The sequence below is a fragment of the Schistocerca americana genome, chromosome 3 (genome assembly GCF_021461395.2).
Source record: "Schistocerca americana isolate TAMUIC-IGC-003095 chromosome 3, iqSchAmer2.1, whole genome shotgun sequence".
NCBI lineage: Eukaryota > Metazoa > Arthropoda > Insecta > Orthoptera > Acrididae > Schistocerca > Schistocerca americana.
In genome coordinates this window covers 923,547,616-923,564,388 of record NC_060121.1, presented here as the reverse complement: position 1 = coordinate 923,564,388, position 16,773 = coordinate 923,547,616, and the positions used below count along the sequence as shown (strand labels likewise).

At 45.1% G+C, this 16,773-nt stretch overlaps 1 protein-coding gene and 1 long non-coding RNA gene across 3 annotated transcripts in view; both read left to right on the top strand.

Annotated features, from left to right (window-relative positions):
• The window catches only part of LOC124607505, a 171,397-nt gene extending 167,875 nt beyond the window's left edge, over positions 1-3,522 (top strand). The window contains exon 3 of the long non-coding RNA XR_006978839.1: positions 3,457-3,522. This is a non-coding gene — a long non-coding RNA (uncharacterized LOC124607505). The remainder of the gene's footprint in view (positions 1-3,456) is intronic.
• Positions 3,523-3,663: 141 nt separating this feature from the next.
• Positions 3,664-16,773, top strand: part of LOC124606332 (adenylate cyclase type 2) — a 338,520-nt gene continuing 325,410 nt past the window's right edge. For both annotated transcript variants that reach the window (XM_047138315.1, XM_047138314.1), the window contains exon 1: positions 3,664-3,795. In XM_047138315.1, the coding sequence (XP_046994271.1) occupies positions 3,679-3,795 (117 nt within the window). In that variant the 5' untranslated portion in view covers positions 3,664-3,678. The remainder of the gene's footprint in view (positions 3,796-16,773) is intronic.

Genomic DNA, 16,773 nt, shown 5'->3' with positions numbered 1-16,773 from the left:
AATTACCTGCACTTCCATGGGACGTGCGGTATTAATCGGAGGCACTACGTCAGCTGTGAACTGCGTGAATATTCTTGCGGGCTATCGGCATGCGACAGTTCACACAGTGTTGATAAAATTTTAATTGTCATCAAGCTAGTCAAGTCGTCTTAAATTGTTGTTTTAGCAACCACATTAGTCCTAAGAGATAAGTTGGAGAACGGAAACGTATCTCAGTATAACTTTTTTTTTTAATTTCTGTTTGTTTCCAAAAATGTAGTGTCGGTTCTATGACATTATCCGCCAATTTTAGCAGAGTGAGCGGTCAAAAATGGTACGGGTTGCTCTCATCGCCGGCAGCAGTAGTCCGGGGCAAAGACGACATCAACGGGAGCTGGCCACAGAAGCAATAGCCGACAGCTGTGGAATGCAATGAACTAATTGTTAAAAGTAACGGTAGCGTTGTACGTTTATTTCAGTTGAATACCAGGTCCTGTACAGTGCAGTGGCAGCGAAGGCTAACTGGCGAGCTGACATACCCGTGGCCACAGCGTAACTACTCGATTGCGTCTCTTCCGGGGAATAGTTTCTGAATAGATTTAAGGAGGTGTTTTGAGGATATTTTTACGTCGAAAATTAATACTGACTAGTGGTTGTTCTACGGTTTACTGAATTCTGATCGTTGTTATTGAGTCGCAATCAACGAAAAAGTTCTTTAGGCACTTGTACGTTTCACAGACTTTAAGAATTGATCGATAGTTTACTGTGATGCGCAGTAAGTGCTGCACCTAGACCGGACATTGGTAATTGGCACTTAGGTTGCTCTTCAATCGAACGTCCGTCCGTGCATATTAACTAGTGATTCTTTTCGTGCACTCCAAGGAATCTGGGTGTTCGGGATATATGTATGCGAGTATATGTGTAATTCGGTAGTCCGCACGACTTATTTCTACATGAACTTGAACCAAATGGCTCAAATGGCTCTGAGCACTATGGGACTTAACAGCTATGGTCATCAGTCCCCAAGACTAACAAACCTAAGGACATCACACAACACCCAGTCATCACGAGGCAGAGAAAATCCCTGACCCCGCCGGGAATCGAACCCGGGAATCCGGGCGCGGGAAGCGAGAACGCTACCGCACGACCACGAGCTGCGGACAACCAAACTGGGGGGTATAGAATCATCAGAGATGGAAGAGCCACCCTACTGTACACTTGAGGTAAGGAAGACAGTGTTTGGCTGCGCCCACGAGAGTTTAACTTGCCTGACAGAGGAAAAGAATGACCACCGAAAGAATCCAGTATAGTCTCCAGGCCGAGTCCTGCACCTTCTGCCCACCTCATACACACCCCATATACAAACTGAACCCCAGAGGCCTCACCGTGATTAAAACAGAATATCTGCAATGTCTTTTTAAATTCGCCAAAAGGTAAGTATGATGATGATTGAAACGCCACACATTACTAATACGTGCCCAGAAAAGCAATAGGTTATCACCAGCAACGTACGTCAGTAGACCCAATATTCACAATATATTTCTTTCCTTTGCAAGATGCTGGAACACACGACGGGCAACCGATGTGGGTATCGTCTGTAATGTACGCTTCTGGTGATGTCACATGTCGTTGAATCCTTAGGAAATACCTGTGACATGGAGCTTTAACATATCTGCAGAAGCACGCAGCAGATAAAGTAGTCCAATATCTCCAGGTCGTGATTCTGCGGCCACGAAAGGTCGTGGAAGTAGCCGTCCTTCTGCTGGATACCAGTCTACATGGAAATTTAGGGAAACGAATTATCAGATGAAGCAGCCAAGGGGGCATGTATCGATAATGACGTGCTTCAGTGTGCCGTCTCCCTATATGATATCAATTAACTGTTGTGGTAGAGGGTCATCCGTAGATTGGAACAAGAGTGGCTGTAAGTGACAGAGAACACCTATGACTAGTAAAATCAACAACGTTATTATGACGTACTTCCTTCCAGCCACACAGGCGGGATCAGGTCCTCCTCCCTTGTCTCAGCATGGAACACAGTCCAATGATGCAAGACTATCCCCCAACGAGAGGACTCTCCAATGAGGAGTGCTTGTCGCTTAAAGGTCACACACTGCCATTTTTTAATTGATGCCCCACTTTTTAACTGACTGTGTTTTATACTCAGAAAAGAGAAAGGCGATTAATTTACCATCAGATTTGCCCTGTATTTTAACTGAATGTGAGACGAAAGTGGTACCACTTCCGACTCTGTGAAATGTCCTACCAGCTCTGCAAAATATTAGGGAAGAGTTTTTAAAGTTTTATCGGGGCTGGCTCCTCTTCGCTTTTTTAGCTGATCGGTCAGTCACACATCACTGTGTCGCCATTTTATCGTCCTCGTATTATTCATGCTTTAATAGAATATATTGTGTCTCACTATTTAGAGGCACAAAACGCGTGGGTGTTTTCAGCTCGTTACTAAATGCAAATAAGTTGATAGGAGCTGAAGGAGTCCAGGTTGCAATAATATGCGGTACGGCACACTGTTAGAGAGAGGGATTATTATAGTACCATGAAATTACTTATGTTCAGTAGTTTGTAAGACAGCAGCTGCGTCTATGAACTGACAATCTCGTAACATGGAATACCATGGACTAATACAACATATTCTCAGAGAGTAAACCTGATAGGCCCTCCTCAGAGAATTAACAAACATTACAGAACTGGCTGAGGGCCGATTATGAAAGTGCGTCTGCCTAGGTTGAAATCTAGCTAAGAAGTGAACGAGGCATTCTGCAGTTCCGTCGAGCTGCACAGCCCGCTTGAGTGCGCTGTGCTCGGCAGACGACGGGCTGCCAACCTTGTGTTGGCGCGGCGTTGTAGCAGTATCTGTGGCAATGATACTACAGAATATTTTAGAACCTTTAACTAAATTGGCAGCATCTGCAGGTTTGCATGTTAAAGTGATAAAATGGGCGAACATGAGATTGTCCTTTACTTGTTTTTAATATTTTATACGTGGCATCTTTTTAATATTTTAGACGTTATAATCAAATTTTTTCTGGTTATTTTAGTAAGGTTGCTGGTAACATCGTCGCTGAGCATAAATAAAACACACTTACACGAGCTAAATTGACCGTAGTGTTGGAGTAGCCACAGTCTTTATGATCACGTTTCGGCCTGTAGTGATCTCATCTTCAGGAGCGAAACGTTTGTGTGGCGCAGGGCGGCGCTGAGCATAAATAAAACACACATACACAGGCTAAACTCACCATAGTGTTGACATAGCCACAGTCTTTATAATGACGTTTCGGCCTTTAGTGATCTCATCTTCAGGAGCGAAACGTTTGTGTGGCGCAGGGCGGCGCTGAGCATAAATAAAACACACATACACAGGCTAAATTCACCATAGTGTTGACACAGCCACAGTCTTTATAATGACGTTTCGGCCTTTAGTGATCTCATCTTCAGGAGCGAAACGTTCGTGTGGCGCAGGGCGGCGCAGGCGAGTCGCCGGTGCCGGTGTGGGTGCTGTCGGCGATGTGCGCGGGCAGCGGCGCGCTGCTGGTGGCGGCGCAGGTGCCGGCGGTGCGCGGCCCGCGGCGGCTGCTGGCGGCGTCGACGGCCGCGCTGTGCGGGCTGGGCGGCGGCGCGCTGGCGCTGGGCGGCGGGGCGGCGCCGCTGCCGCTGTTCGCGCTGCTGCTGGCCGCCCACACCATGCTGCCCGCGCCTCGCGCGCTCGCCGCCGCCCTCTCGGCGCTGCTTGCCGCCGGCCACCTCGCGCTCGCCGCCGTCCTGCGGCCCTGGCCCTCCACGCAGGCCACAGTCTGCCAGGTGAGCCGCTGCCTTACTCAGTATACTGCTGGTTAAACTGTGACACCGTGAAGGCTACGTGCAACAAACGTCGTACTGATACGAAGATATCCAAACGATCGGCATTTAATTGCAAGTGCACAAACTGGAGTGATACCGTCTACATTTTGTTTGTAAGGAACGATTACGAAAGCGGTCTCCCATTCAGAGATGGCGTCTGAATGCTGATTTGTTTCTCAGAATATCGTTTTTGCTCTGAGCAAGGAGAAGAAACGTTTACCAACACATCTCCAAATTCAACAGTGGCAAAACTGTGACCTATTGAGACTGTAGTTGATATTGCAGCTCACATTGGTAGCGATTCCCGACTGTTGTGCATATACCGAATCGATGGGCTTACGGTGGATCTCAGCTTTCCTCCACGCGACTAGCGCGCGATAGGCCAAACATACATGCACTACTGGCCATTAAAATTGCTATACCAAGAAGAAATGCAGATGATAAACGGGTATTCATTGGACAAATATATTATACTAGAACTCACATGTGATTACATTTCACTCAATTTGGTGCATAGATCTTGAGAAATCAGTACTCTGAACAACCACCTCTGGCCGTAATAACGGCCTTGATACGCCTGGGCATTGAGTCAAACAGAGCTTGGATGGCGTGTACAGGTACAGGTCCATGCAGCTTCAACACGATACCACAGTTCATCAAGAGTAGTGACTGGCGTATTGCGACGAGCCAGTTGCTCGGCCATCATTGACCAGGCGTTTTCAATTGGTGACAGACCTTGAGAATGTGCTGGCCAGGGCAGCTGTCGAAAATTTTTTGTATCCAGAAAGGACCGTACAGGACCTGCAACATGCGGTCGCGCATTATCCTGCTGAAATATAGGGTTTTGCAGGGATCGAATGAAGGGTAGAGCCACGGGTCGTAATACATCTGAAATGTAACGTCCACTGTTCAAAGTGCCGTCAGTGCGAACAAGAGGTGACCGAGAAGTGTTACCAATGGCACCCCCTACCATCACGCCTGGTGATACGCCAGTATGGCGATGACGAATACTCGCTTCCAATGTGCGTTCACCGCGATGTCGCCAAACACGGATGCGACCATCATGATACTGTAAAGAGAACCTGGATTCATCAGAAAAAATGACGTTTTGCCATTCGTGCACCCAGGTTCGTCGTTGAGAACAGCATCGCAGACGCTCCTGTCTGTGATGCAGCGTCAAGGGTAACCGCAGCCATGGTCTCCGAGCTGATAGTCCATTCCGCCGCAAACGCCGTCGAACTGTTCGTGCAGATGGTTGTTGTCTTGCAAACGTCCCCATCTGTTGACACAGGAATCGAGACGTGGCTGCAAAATTCGTTACAACCGTGCGGATAAGATGCCTGTCATCTAGACTGCTAGGGATACGACGCCGTTGGGATCCAGCACGGCGTTCCGTATTACACTCCTGAACCCACCGATTCCATATTCTGCTAACAGTCATTGGATCTCGACCAACGCGAGAAGCATTGTCGCGATACGAAAAACCGCAATCGCGATAGGCTACAATCCGACCTTTATCAAAGTCGGAAACGTGATGGTACGCATTTCTCCTCCTTACATGAGGCATCACAATAACGTTTCACCAGGCAATGCCGGTCAACTGCTGTCTGTGTATGAGAAATCGGTTGGAAACTTTCCTCATGTCAGCACGTTGTAGGTGTCGCCACCGGTGCCAACCTTGTATGAATGCTCTGAAAAGCTAATCATTTGCATATCTCAGCATCTTCTTCCTGTCGGTTAAATTTCGCGTCTGTAGCACGTCATCTTAGTGGTGTAGCAATTTTAATGGCCAGTGGTGTATTTTTTTAAGTTACCTATGCAGGGTTCTCCTTTTACGACACATGCTGTCAGTAAGCAAAAAGGACTCTTTGTCTTGACAAATATCCTCGCTGCGATCGATATTGACTGTCAGCAAGGTGCCCATTGCAGATTCTGTTGATGCGATAGCAGAGAGAGGCACTCTGAAAAAGGTGCGTTCTATGACCTTATTGGGGGCAGACGAATTCTAGTTCTGTGCACTCTATAACGATGGATGTATCCGTGTATGAAGGCTCCAAGCATAATGGACGTTGCCACTTTGTATTCCTCAACATCATAAGCCATAATGGTTATTGGTACCACTCCACACATAGCACAATTACCTCTCGTTCGTACAGCGTATAATTTGGACAGCAGCCATAATATTTCTGACGTATTAAGCCCTATGGGTGTGCACTACCGTCGAGGTTTTTGTAACATCTTTCAGCAAGGTAGCACAACACCGCATATTCTCCGTACTTTCCTGACCAGTAACGATACAGCGTGTCTTCGACTGGTGCCTTGGTCAGCAGCTTCAAAAATGGCTCTGAACACTATGGGACTCAACTGCTGAGGCCATTAGTCCCCTAGAACTTAGAACTAGTTAAACCTAACTAACCTGAGGACATCACACACATCCATGCCCGAGGCAGGATTCGAACCTGCGACCGTAGCGGTCTCGCGGTTCCAGACTGCAGCGCCAGCAGCTTCTTTAGATACCGAACCCACTGGAGGTATCTAATGATGCTGTGCCGCCACCACTCGCCAGCCACTATCATTGATGAAGTATATGCCAGAGTCGAAGCAGCATATGACGAGGACCGGCCGAGGTGGCCGAGCGGTTCTAGGCGCTACAGTCTGGAACCGCGAGACAGCAACGGTCGCAGGTTCGAATCGTGCCTCGGGCATGGATGAGTGTGATGTCCTTAGGTTAGTTAGGTTTAAGTAATTCTAAGTTCTAGGGAACTGATGACCTCAGAAGTTAAGTCCCATAGTGCTCAGAATATAATGAAGTAGTCGTGACTGGTTTCCGAGCTTAGTTTAACTCGATACCAGCATGGTCGTAGCCACTGTTGATGTTCTCTATAGTAAATTTTGTAACCTGCATACCTTCGAATCACCTACAAATTTAATGTATTCTTACACGCAATAAGTAAACTTTTATTACTTGCTACTATTCCTGATGCTGCAAGCAAACTTAGACTTCCTCGGTTACAGACTGACGTGAAAAACTGACTACGACAAAACAGACCTATGTCACCGTTTCGCTTACAATATCTCTCTATCTATATCCGTATTCCGTATGCCGCTTTACGGTGAGTGACGGAGGTACTTATGCTATCACAAGCTTAACTCCCCCCCCCCCCCGTTTAATTCGCAAATAGCGCATGGGAACCACGATTGTCGGTAAACATCCGTATCAGCTGTAATTTCTCTGAATTTCTCGTTGTGATCATTTCTCGAGACATTGGGAGCGGAGGAAGTAACATGTTGTCACGCCCTTGGCCATTCGAAGTAAACCTCTCCGTGATGCAGAATGCCCGTTTGGTAGCGTCCGACGCCGCAGTTTGTTCAGCGTCTCCTTAACGCTCATGTGTCAATTAAATGATCATGTGACGAAAAGCGTCATTATTCGATGGATCTTCTTCACATCTTCTGTTACTGAACCTGGTATGGATCCCAGACTGATGAGCAGCTCTAAAGTATCGGTCTAAGCCATTTCCTTCGTTGATGAATTACATTTCCTTAAGATTCTTCTAATGAATTTCAGCCTAGCACCTGCTTATCGTGGAATTTGTTTTATCTGATCGTTTGACTTAAGACCACTCTATATGGCTACTCCTGTGCATTTTACTGCACTATAGTGTCCAATAATTTATCGCAAATAGCGCAATCTAACAGCAGCGGATATTTTGACTACTTATGAACAGTACGACACATTTATTTATTTCATTGTCAATTGCCAGTCCCTGCATCAATTGTCGATCTGCTACAGGTCTTCCTGCATTTCGCTAAAGTCTTCCGGCTTTGCTATCTACCCACAGACAACTGCAGCGTCTGCGTGGTCCCGAGTTATTTATCCACTAGATTAGTCACATATGTTGTGAAAGAGAACGGCCTTATCACACTGCTTTGAGGATCTTCAGAAATCACTTTTACATACGACGATTTTCATCCGCTAAGAACAATTTGTTGAGTTTTATCTCCAAAGAATTCCTCATCCAATCACAAATCTGGTCCGATTCTCGGCAGCTCGTATTTTGCTTACTAAACGAAAATGTGGTAATGTGTCGAATGCCTTTCTGTAGTCAAGTATCACAGCACCGACCTGGATACCTTTACCTACCACGCTCTGAATCTCACGGACGAACAGCGTGAGCTGAGGTTCGCAAGAGCTCTGTCCGACAACTGCCTTTCCTCGTTGACCATTTCTCCCTAGCACACGTCTGACGACTCACCCTGCGTGAATCCCACCCGTACATGAGTCCAAGGAAATGGTAGACCTCTTCGTTTGTCTCCATTTGTTCCTTTCAGTCCTTGGCGGATTTCGCAGTTCTGAAACAGTTTATACCGATGATTTGAGGAATGAAGATCGGACCAGCTAACTCACCCTGCGTGAATCCCACCCGTACATGAGTCCAAGGAAATGGTAGACCTCTTCGTTTGTCACCATTTGTTCCTTTCAGTCCTTGGCGGATTTCGCAGTTCTGAAACAGTTTATACCGATGATTTGAGGAATGAAGATCGGACCAGCTAACTCACCCTGCGTGAATCCCACCCGTACATGAGTCCAAGGAAATGGTAGACCTCTTCGTTTGTCTCCATTTGTTCCTTTCAGTCCTTGGCGGATTTCGCAGTTCTGAAACAGTTTATACCGATGATTTGAGGAATGAAGATCGGACCAGCTAACTCACCCTGCGTGAATCCCACCCGTACATGAGTCCAAGGAAATGGTAGACCTCTTCGTTTGTCACCATTTGTTCCTTTCAGTCCTTGGCGGATTTCGCAGTTCTGAAACAGTTTATACCGATGATTTGAGGAATGAAGATCGGACCAGCTAACTCACCCTGCGTGAATCCCACCCGTACATGAGTCCAAGGAAATGGTAGACCTCTTCGTTTGTCTCCATTTGTTCCTTTCAGTCCTTGGCGGATTTCGCAGTTCTGAAACAGTTTATACCGATGATTTGAGGAATGAAGATCGGACCAGCTAACTCACCCTGCGTGAATCCCACCCGTACATGAGTCCAAGGAAATGGTAGACCTCTTCGTTTGTCTCCATTTGTTCCTTTCAGTCCTTGGCGGATTTCGCAGTTCTGAAACAGTTTATACCGATGATTTGAGGAATGAAGATCGGACCAGCTAACTCACCCTGCGTGAATCCCACCCGTACATGAGTCCAAGGAAATGGTAGACCTCTTCGTTTGTCACCATTTGTTCCTTTCAGTCCTTGGCGGATTTCGCAGTTCTGAAACAGTTTATACCGATGATTTGAGGAATGAAGATCGGACCAGCTAACTCACCCTGCGTGAATCCCACCCGTACATGAGTCCAAGGAAATGGTAGACCTCTTCGTTTGTCTCCATTTGTTCCTTTCAGTCCTTGGCGGATTTCGCAGTTCTGAAACAGTTTATACCGATGATTTGAGGAATGAAGATCGGACCAGCTAACTCACCCTGCGTGAATCCCACCCGTACATGAGTCCAAGGAAATGGTAGACCTCTTCGTTTGTCACCATTTGTTCCTTTCAGTCCTTGGCGGATTTCGCAGTTCTGAAACAGTTTATACCGATGATTTGAGGAATGAAGATCGGACCAGCTAACTCACCCTGCGTGAATCCCACCCGTACATGAGTCCAAGGAAATGGTAGACCTCTTCGTTTGTCTCCATTTGTTCCTTTCAGTCCTTGGCGGATTTCGCAGTTCTGAAACAGTTTATACCGATGATTTGAGGAATGAAGATCGGACCAGCTAACTCACCCTGCGTGAATCCCACCCGTACATGAGTCCAAGGAAATGGTAGACCTCTTCGTTTGTCACCATTTGTTCCTTTCAGTCCTTGGCGGATTTCGCAGTTCTGAAACAGTTTATACCGATGATTTGAGGAATGAAGATCGGACCAGCTAACTCACCCTGCGTGAATCCCACCCGTACATGAGTCCAAGGAAATGGTAGACCTCTTCGTTTGTCTCCATTTGTTCCTTTCAGTCCTTGGCGGATTTCGCAGTTCTGAAACAGTTTATACCGATGATTTGAGGAATGAAGATCGGACCAGCTAACTCACCCTGCGTGAATCCCACCCGTACATGAGTCCAAGGAAATGGTAGACCTCTTCGTTTGTCACCATTTGTTCCTTTCAGTCCTTGGCGGATTTCGCAGTTCTGAAACAGTTTATACCGATGATTTGAGGAATGAAGATCGGACCAGCTAACTCACCCTGCGTGAATCCCACCCGTACATGAGTCCAAGGAAATGGTAGACCTCTTCGTTTGTCTCCATTTGTTCCTTTCAGTCCTTGGCGGATTTCGCAGTTCTGAAACAGTTTATACCGATGATTTGAGGAATGAAGATCGGACCAGCTAACTCACCCTGCGTGAATCCCACCCGTACATGAGTCCAAGGAAATGGTAGACCTCTTCGTTTGTCTCCATTTGTTCCTTTCAGTCCTTGGCGGATTTCGCAGTTCTGAAACAGTTTATACCGATGATTTGAGGAATGAAGATCGGACCAGCTAACTCACCCTGCGTGAATCCCACCCGTACATGAGTCCAAGGAAATGGTAGACCTCTTCGTTTGTCACCATTTGTTCCTTTCAGTCCTTGGCGGATTTCGCAGTTCTGAAACAGTTTATACCGATGATTTGAGGAATGAAGATCGGACCAGCTAACTCACCCTGCGTGAATCCCACCCGTACATGAGTCCAAGGAAATGGTAGACCTCTTCGTTTGTCACCATTTGTTCCTTTCAGTCCTTGGCGGATTTCGCAGTTCTGAAACAGTTTATACCGATGATTTGAGGAATGAAGATCGGACCAGCTAACTCACCCTGCGTGAATCCCACCCGTACATGAGTCCAAGGAAATGGTAGACCTCTTCGTTTGTCTCCATTTGTTCCTTTCAGTCCTTGGCGGATTTCGCAGTTCTGAAACAGTTTATACCGATGATTTGAGGAATGAAGATCGGACCAGCTAACTCACCCTGCGTGAATCCCACCCGTACATGAGTCCAAGGAAATGGTAGACCTCTTCGTTTGTCACCATTTGTTCCTTTCAGTCCTTGGCGGATTTCGCAGTTCTGAAACAGTTTATACCGATGATTTGAGGAATGAAGATCGGACCAGCTACGTGTACCCGCACGCCGGGAGGTGTACAGTACACTGCCTACCGAATGGGTGTGGTGCTCTTGAAGCACAATTAATGGCCAGTAAGCGAACACTATGTTATATTAGTTTTCATACGCAAGATATTTTCTTAATTTGTTGTGTGTAAACTTCGACCTCTGTTCCGTACAATATAATTTACATATTAGTGGCCGCAAATTTTGCTAGGGACAATCAGTATTTATTTAGTTGGACGTGCACCGAGCGGTGAGGGGGGGGGGGGGGGGATGGAGCCCACATACGGGGTGTTCAAAAAGTCTCTCAGAAGTACCGTATGGTTGTTAGTTCCGCGTGCCCTATGCCGCAGTGGATATACCGAAATGAAACTCAGTGAAATACAAATTACTAATTTATTGAATATTCATTTTTACTTGCAAATTTTCACGTTAAATGTAGAAAGTGCCCCCCCTGTTGTTGAATAAACAGTTCAATTTGTCTAGTCATGTTTCCAAACACAAGCTGTAAATTTCTTCTGTAACAGAAGCAGTGAAAGTGGATATTGCAGTTTTCAATTCATCGATGGATTTTGGACGGTTTTTATAGACAGTTGCTTTCGCTGCACTTCAGAAGAAAAAGTCTGGCGGTGTTAGGTCAGGCGATCGTAGAGGCCAATGTCCCTGCGAAATTATGCGATCACCAAAGACATCAGCAAGCAGTGACATCGAAACGTGAGCTGTATGCGCGATTGTACCATCTTACTGAAAATAACCGTTCAGTATTTCACTTAACACAAGTTCTCCTATAAATGGGTACAGAATATCACTGCAGTATCGTTGTGCGTTTATTGTTTCGTTGAAAAGTATGGGACTCACAAACTGACGTCTAGAAACTGCAATCAAAACTGTTTTCACAGAATGAAGTGGTTCCTCATGACTACACAATGGATTTGCAGTACTCCACATACGTGAATTTTGCGAGTTCATGTACCCGGATAAATGAAACCACGTCTGATCAGTGAAAAACGTTTCATTAAAAATATACCTTCCATTTCGTTGAACGAAATTTTTGAACCATTGACAATAATGCAGTCTCTTTCCATGACCACTATTTTTCAGTTCTTGCACGACTGTCACTTTGTGTAGAAAAAGTTCTAATTTTTTCCTTACTGCTGTGTTGGCTATTCCGACACTAACATCGAAATCCTAGGCGAGTTTTCTTATTGACTTGTTCGGACTCTTGGATATTTTATCGGAAATATCGAATAGTTTATCCTCAGAAAAAACACTAGGACGACCACTTCTCGGTGCATCTGTCACTGAACCCGTACTTCGAAATTTGTGAATCAAATCTGGCACAGTATCGCGATGTGGGAATGTTGTCTCCGGGAAAACTGAATTAAATGTTTGACGAGCTGAAACTGTGTATTTACCGCCAGCTTTGAACACTTGTTCGACTAAAAACACACGTTCTTCAATGGTTAGCATTTTAAGTAACCCAGGAAGGCGAACAATCTTGCGGCACTCGCGGCCAACAATCATACGGCACTGCGGAGAGACTTTTTGAACACCCCGAATAAGAAAACACAGGAAGATTAAGAGCTGTAACTACGTTTCTACACCCATCCGATGCCCCTGTTTCGATTTTAATACAGCTTTCTTATTATTAATTTCAAATGTGGTGTACATTCAATAACTTAGAATAGAAAATTTACGTACATATCGTAACCATTACTTCGACAAGCATTTCACTCCTAACAGTTTCAATTCTTATTCCTAATCCTTATAATTGTTAAAATGTCGTTTTCTCTATGTTCATCGGCAGTCAGGATTGGTCACAATGCAAACCAATAAAATTTAGATGACACAATATACGTGAAAATTATCGTTGCTTGTTATTCATGTGCAACTGCTTTCTTTACGCACTTGTACCACACTCTGTCAGAATCCTCTTTCCTTAACAACTCCTTATCGCCATCTTTTAATCCATATTATTAATTAACAATCTTTCTCTCATCAAGTTTTCAATAATTTCCCTGTCTACATTTACAGTATTTCATTCTTCATTTTAATTTTTCAAACAAAACTGTGCGCGCACACACACACACACACACACACACACACACACACACACACACACACACAGGCTCAAATCAAAAACTGTGGATTGCCAATACTATAAGACCTAAAGGTTGTCTATTCTAGTTACTAAACAAGTTGGTCTCAGTACAGATAGTATGCCTAGATGTGACCCCTGCGTAGTCTACAGGTCATAACTCAATTTTATCACAGAATCCCAGTGGTTCCGACAAACCACGGTCATTATCCAGGCCTCCACAACTACTGAAACACTTATCGTGCTTCTCGCGGTACAACGTTACAGGAGCGATGTGTGACTGAATGAAGTAGTATTTCATTTGTCAATGAAAGGTTGGAAGTATTAGTTTTGCTATTTGAGTAGCAATATAAAAAAAAGAAGAAGAAGCTTTTCAGAAAAGGTGAATATCTTCACATTGAATATAAGAGGATGTTCTAGGAAGTCTCTTTCAAAATTATTTATCTGGAATGTAACTTTATATGGAAGTGAAAGATAGGCAATAAACAGAATAGATAAGAATATAAGTTTTTGAAACGTGTTACTACAGACCAGTGCTTAAGACTAGGCGGACGAAGATATACTGAATCGAATCTGGGATGAAACAGATGTATGGCATCAAGGAATATTTTCTTTGTCAGAGCAGAGTAGTGTACGGAGTAAAGCTGATAGGGGAGACTAAGCCATGAAATTAGTTAATAGGGCCAAATTTATGTAGGTTGCAGGAGTTATGCATAGACTGTCTTGGAAAGCTACATGAACCCAGTTATCTGATTATTATTACAACAAGAGCGATAACTATAGTCAAGAAAGATGGATTAATCTCCATATAGCAGAGGTATGGTGTGGTAAGTGTATAATTATGAATAGGTAAGTGTAAAATTCGGAAGAGTCACACTAAAGCAAACGATTCAAAAGGCTATGAATAGTGATCAGTTTGGAGACAGCTTAAGGAATATTGTAATCGTATTGAGTCTCCTTTGCTGAGGGCTGGTTGACTAAGGCAGAGCTGGCTGAAGGGTGAGGTCGCGGGGTTATTTCCAGGTCGGTGAACGGGGCGATCAAAGTAATGAGATTCAGTCCCGGAAGACGCATTCTCTTTGAGCACAAGGAGAGGCAGGAGCCCTCTGAAGCCTGCCGGCACGAAAGGCGGACCAGCACTGAACAACCGCGGAGTCAAATCAGCTGGAAGGGCGTGGGATTAGTCCGTCGGTTCTGCTCCGCAACCTGGAGGTGGCTTTTACAAAGTGCTTATGTCGTCCAAAGCACTTGCTAGATGACGGTACAGTTGAAAAGAGCGTAAACGTTTAATGTGAAGAAACAAGTAGTAATAATTTCCATCTCTGAATTCTGGAACACTTGCAAATTTAACGAGCAGTCAGTTTTTAACCGGGGTGCACTCAGCCCTTGTGAGGCAAACTGAGCAGCAGCTTGACTGAGAAGTAGCGGCTCGTGTCTCAGAAACTGACATACGGCCGGGAGAGCGGTGTGCTGACCACATGCCCCTCCATATCCGCATCCAGTGACGCCTGTGGGTGAGGATGACACGGCGGCCGGTCGGTACCTTTGGACCTTCATGGCCTGTTCGGGAGGAGTTTGAGTTTAATAAAAAGTAGCACGCAGTAGACGTAAGTCATTTAATTTAGTTTGGTTACTGCACATAATGAGCGGCAAGACTTTACATTTACAAACCAATTCATGACCAACCAACCAGTCAATAAATTCACAATCTTGAACATGGTTGTTAGCAGCAGCTGTAAGTTTACAGTTGATTTTACAGTCAATAACTTGCTCATTTGCTACTAAAGCCATTGTCTGTCACTGGTTTCCAGTCCATAATTAAAAATGTTATTTTGCTAATTTATTATTAATTTTTCGTCGTAGACACTTGGTCCATTAACATTCCCCATAACATAAAAACGGATACTAAAGCCTAGCTGTGGCCGAGCGGTTCTAGGGGTTTCAGTCCGGAACCGCGCTGCTGCTACGGTCGCAGGTTCGAATCCTGCCTCGGGCACGGATATGTGTGATGTCCTTAGGTTAGTTAGACTTAAGTAGTTCTAAATCTAGGGGACTGATGACCTCAGATCTTAAGTCCCATAGTGCTTAGAGTCATTTGAACCATTTTGAAAGTCTAGCCAAAGTTGCTAATAAATGCTTAGAGTAAAACAAAGTAAAAAAGGGAAAAGAGAGAAATAGGAAACCAAATAACTATTTCATCGATCCAGTACCTTACTGTAGGTGTTCGAATACACCGCAGTTTTGTTCTCGACTCCGTTTTAGTCTAGGTCGGATAGTAGCTGTATTCTGCAGTACCTCATACGACGCATCAACTGCGGATGCAATTTTTCATCTCGTCACGGTTTTCGCATCGTCCTGCGTACATCATATCCATTACTGTTGCCCAGAAATAGAAGTCGAGGACCGACAGATCGGGCGAGCTGGCTGGCCATTCAGCGTCCATATGTCTGCCTGTAGTTTTCATGCGGAAAAGATCCCGTGCAGCTTGGCACACAGATGCAGTGCAGTGCCTAGGTACAGGTACACCATACTGTTGTTGCATCCACATCAATTGCTTCGTTCTTAAATCGTCGAGCAGAGCAGGCAGTTCATTCCAAAGGAAATTCGTGTACTTTCTCCTGTTCAACCTGTCTTAAATAAGTGAGACCAACAACACGGTTACCGATCTTCATCTACATCTACATTTATACTCCGCAAGCCACCCAACGGTGTGTGGCGGGGGGCACTTTACATGCCACTGTCATTACCTCCCTTTCCTGTTCCAGTCGCGTATGGTTCGCGGGAAGAACGACTGTCTGAAAGCCTCCGTGCGCGCTCTAATCTCTCCAATTTTACATTCGTGATCTCCTCGAGAGGTATAAGCAGGTGGAAGCAATATATTCGATACCTCATCCAGAAACGCACCCTCTCGAAACCTGGCGAGCAAGCTACACCGCAATACAGAGCGCCTCTCTTGCAGAGTCTGCCAATGAATCTCAACCTGGTACCCGCCTTACCAACAATTAATTTTATATGATCATTCCACTTCAAATCGTTCCGCACGCATACTCCCAGATATTTTACAGAAGTAACTGCTACCAATGTTTGTTCCGCTATCATATAATCATACAATAAAGGATCCTTCTTTCTATGTATTTACAATACATTACATTTGTCTATGTTAAGGGTCAGTTGCCACTCCCTGCACCAAGTGCCTATCCGCTGCAGATCTTCCTGCATTTCGCTACAATTTTCTAATGCTGTAACTTCTCTGTATACTACAGCATCATCCGCGAAAAGCCGCATGGGACTTCCGACACTATCTACTAGGTCATTTATATATATTGTGAAAAGCAATGGTCCTATAACACTTCCCTGTGGCACGCCAGAGGTTACTTTAACGTCTGTAGACGTCTCTCCATTGATAACAACATGCTGTGTTCTGTTTGCTAAAAACTCTTCAATCCAGCCACACAGCTGGTCTGATATTCCGTAGACTCTTACTTTGTTTACCAGGCGACAGTGCGGAACTGTATCGAACGCCTTCCGGAAGTCAAGAAAAATAGCATCTACCTGGGAGCCTGTATGTAATATTTTCTGGGTCTCATGAACAAATAAAGCGAGTTGGGTCTCACACGATCGCTGTTTTCGGAATCCATGTTGATTCCTACATTGTAGATTCTGGGTTTCCAAAAACGACATGATACTCGAGCAAAAAACATGTTCTAAAATTC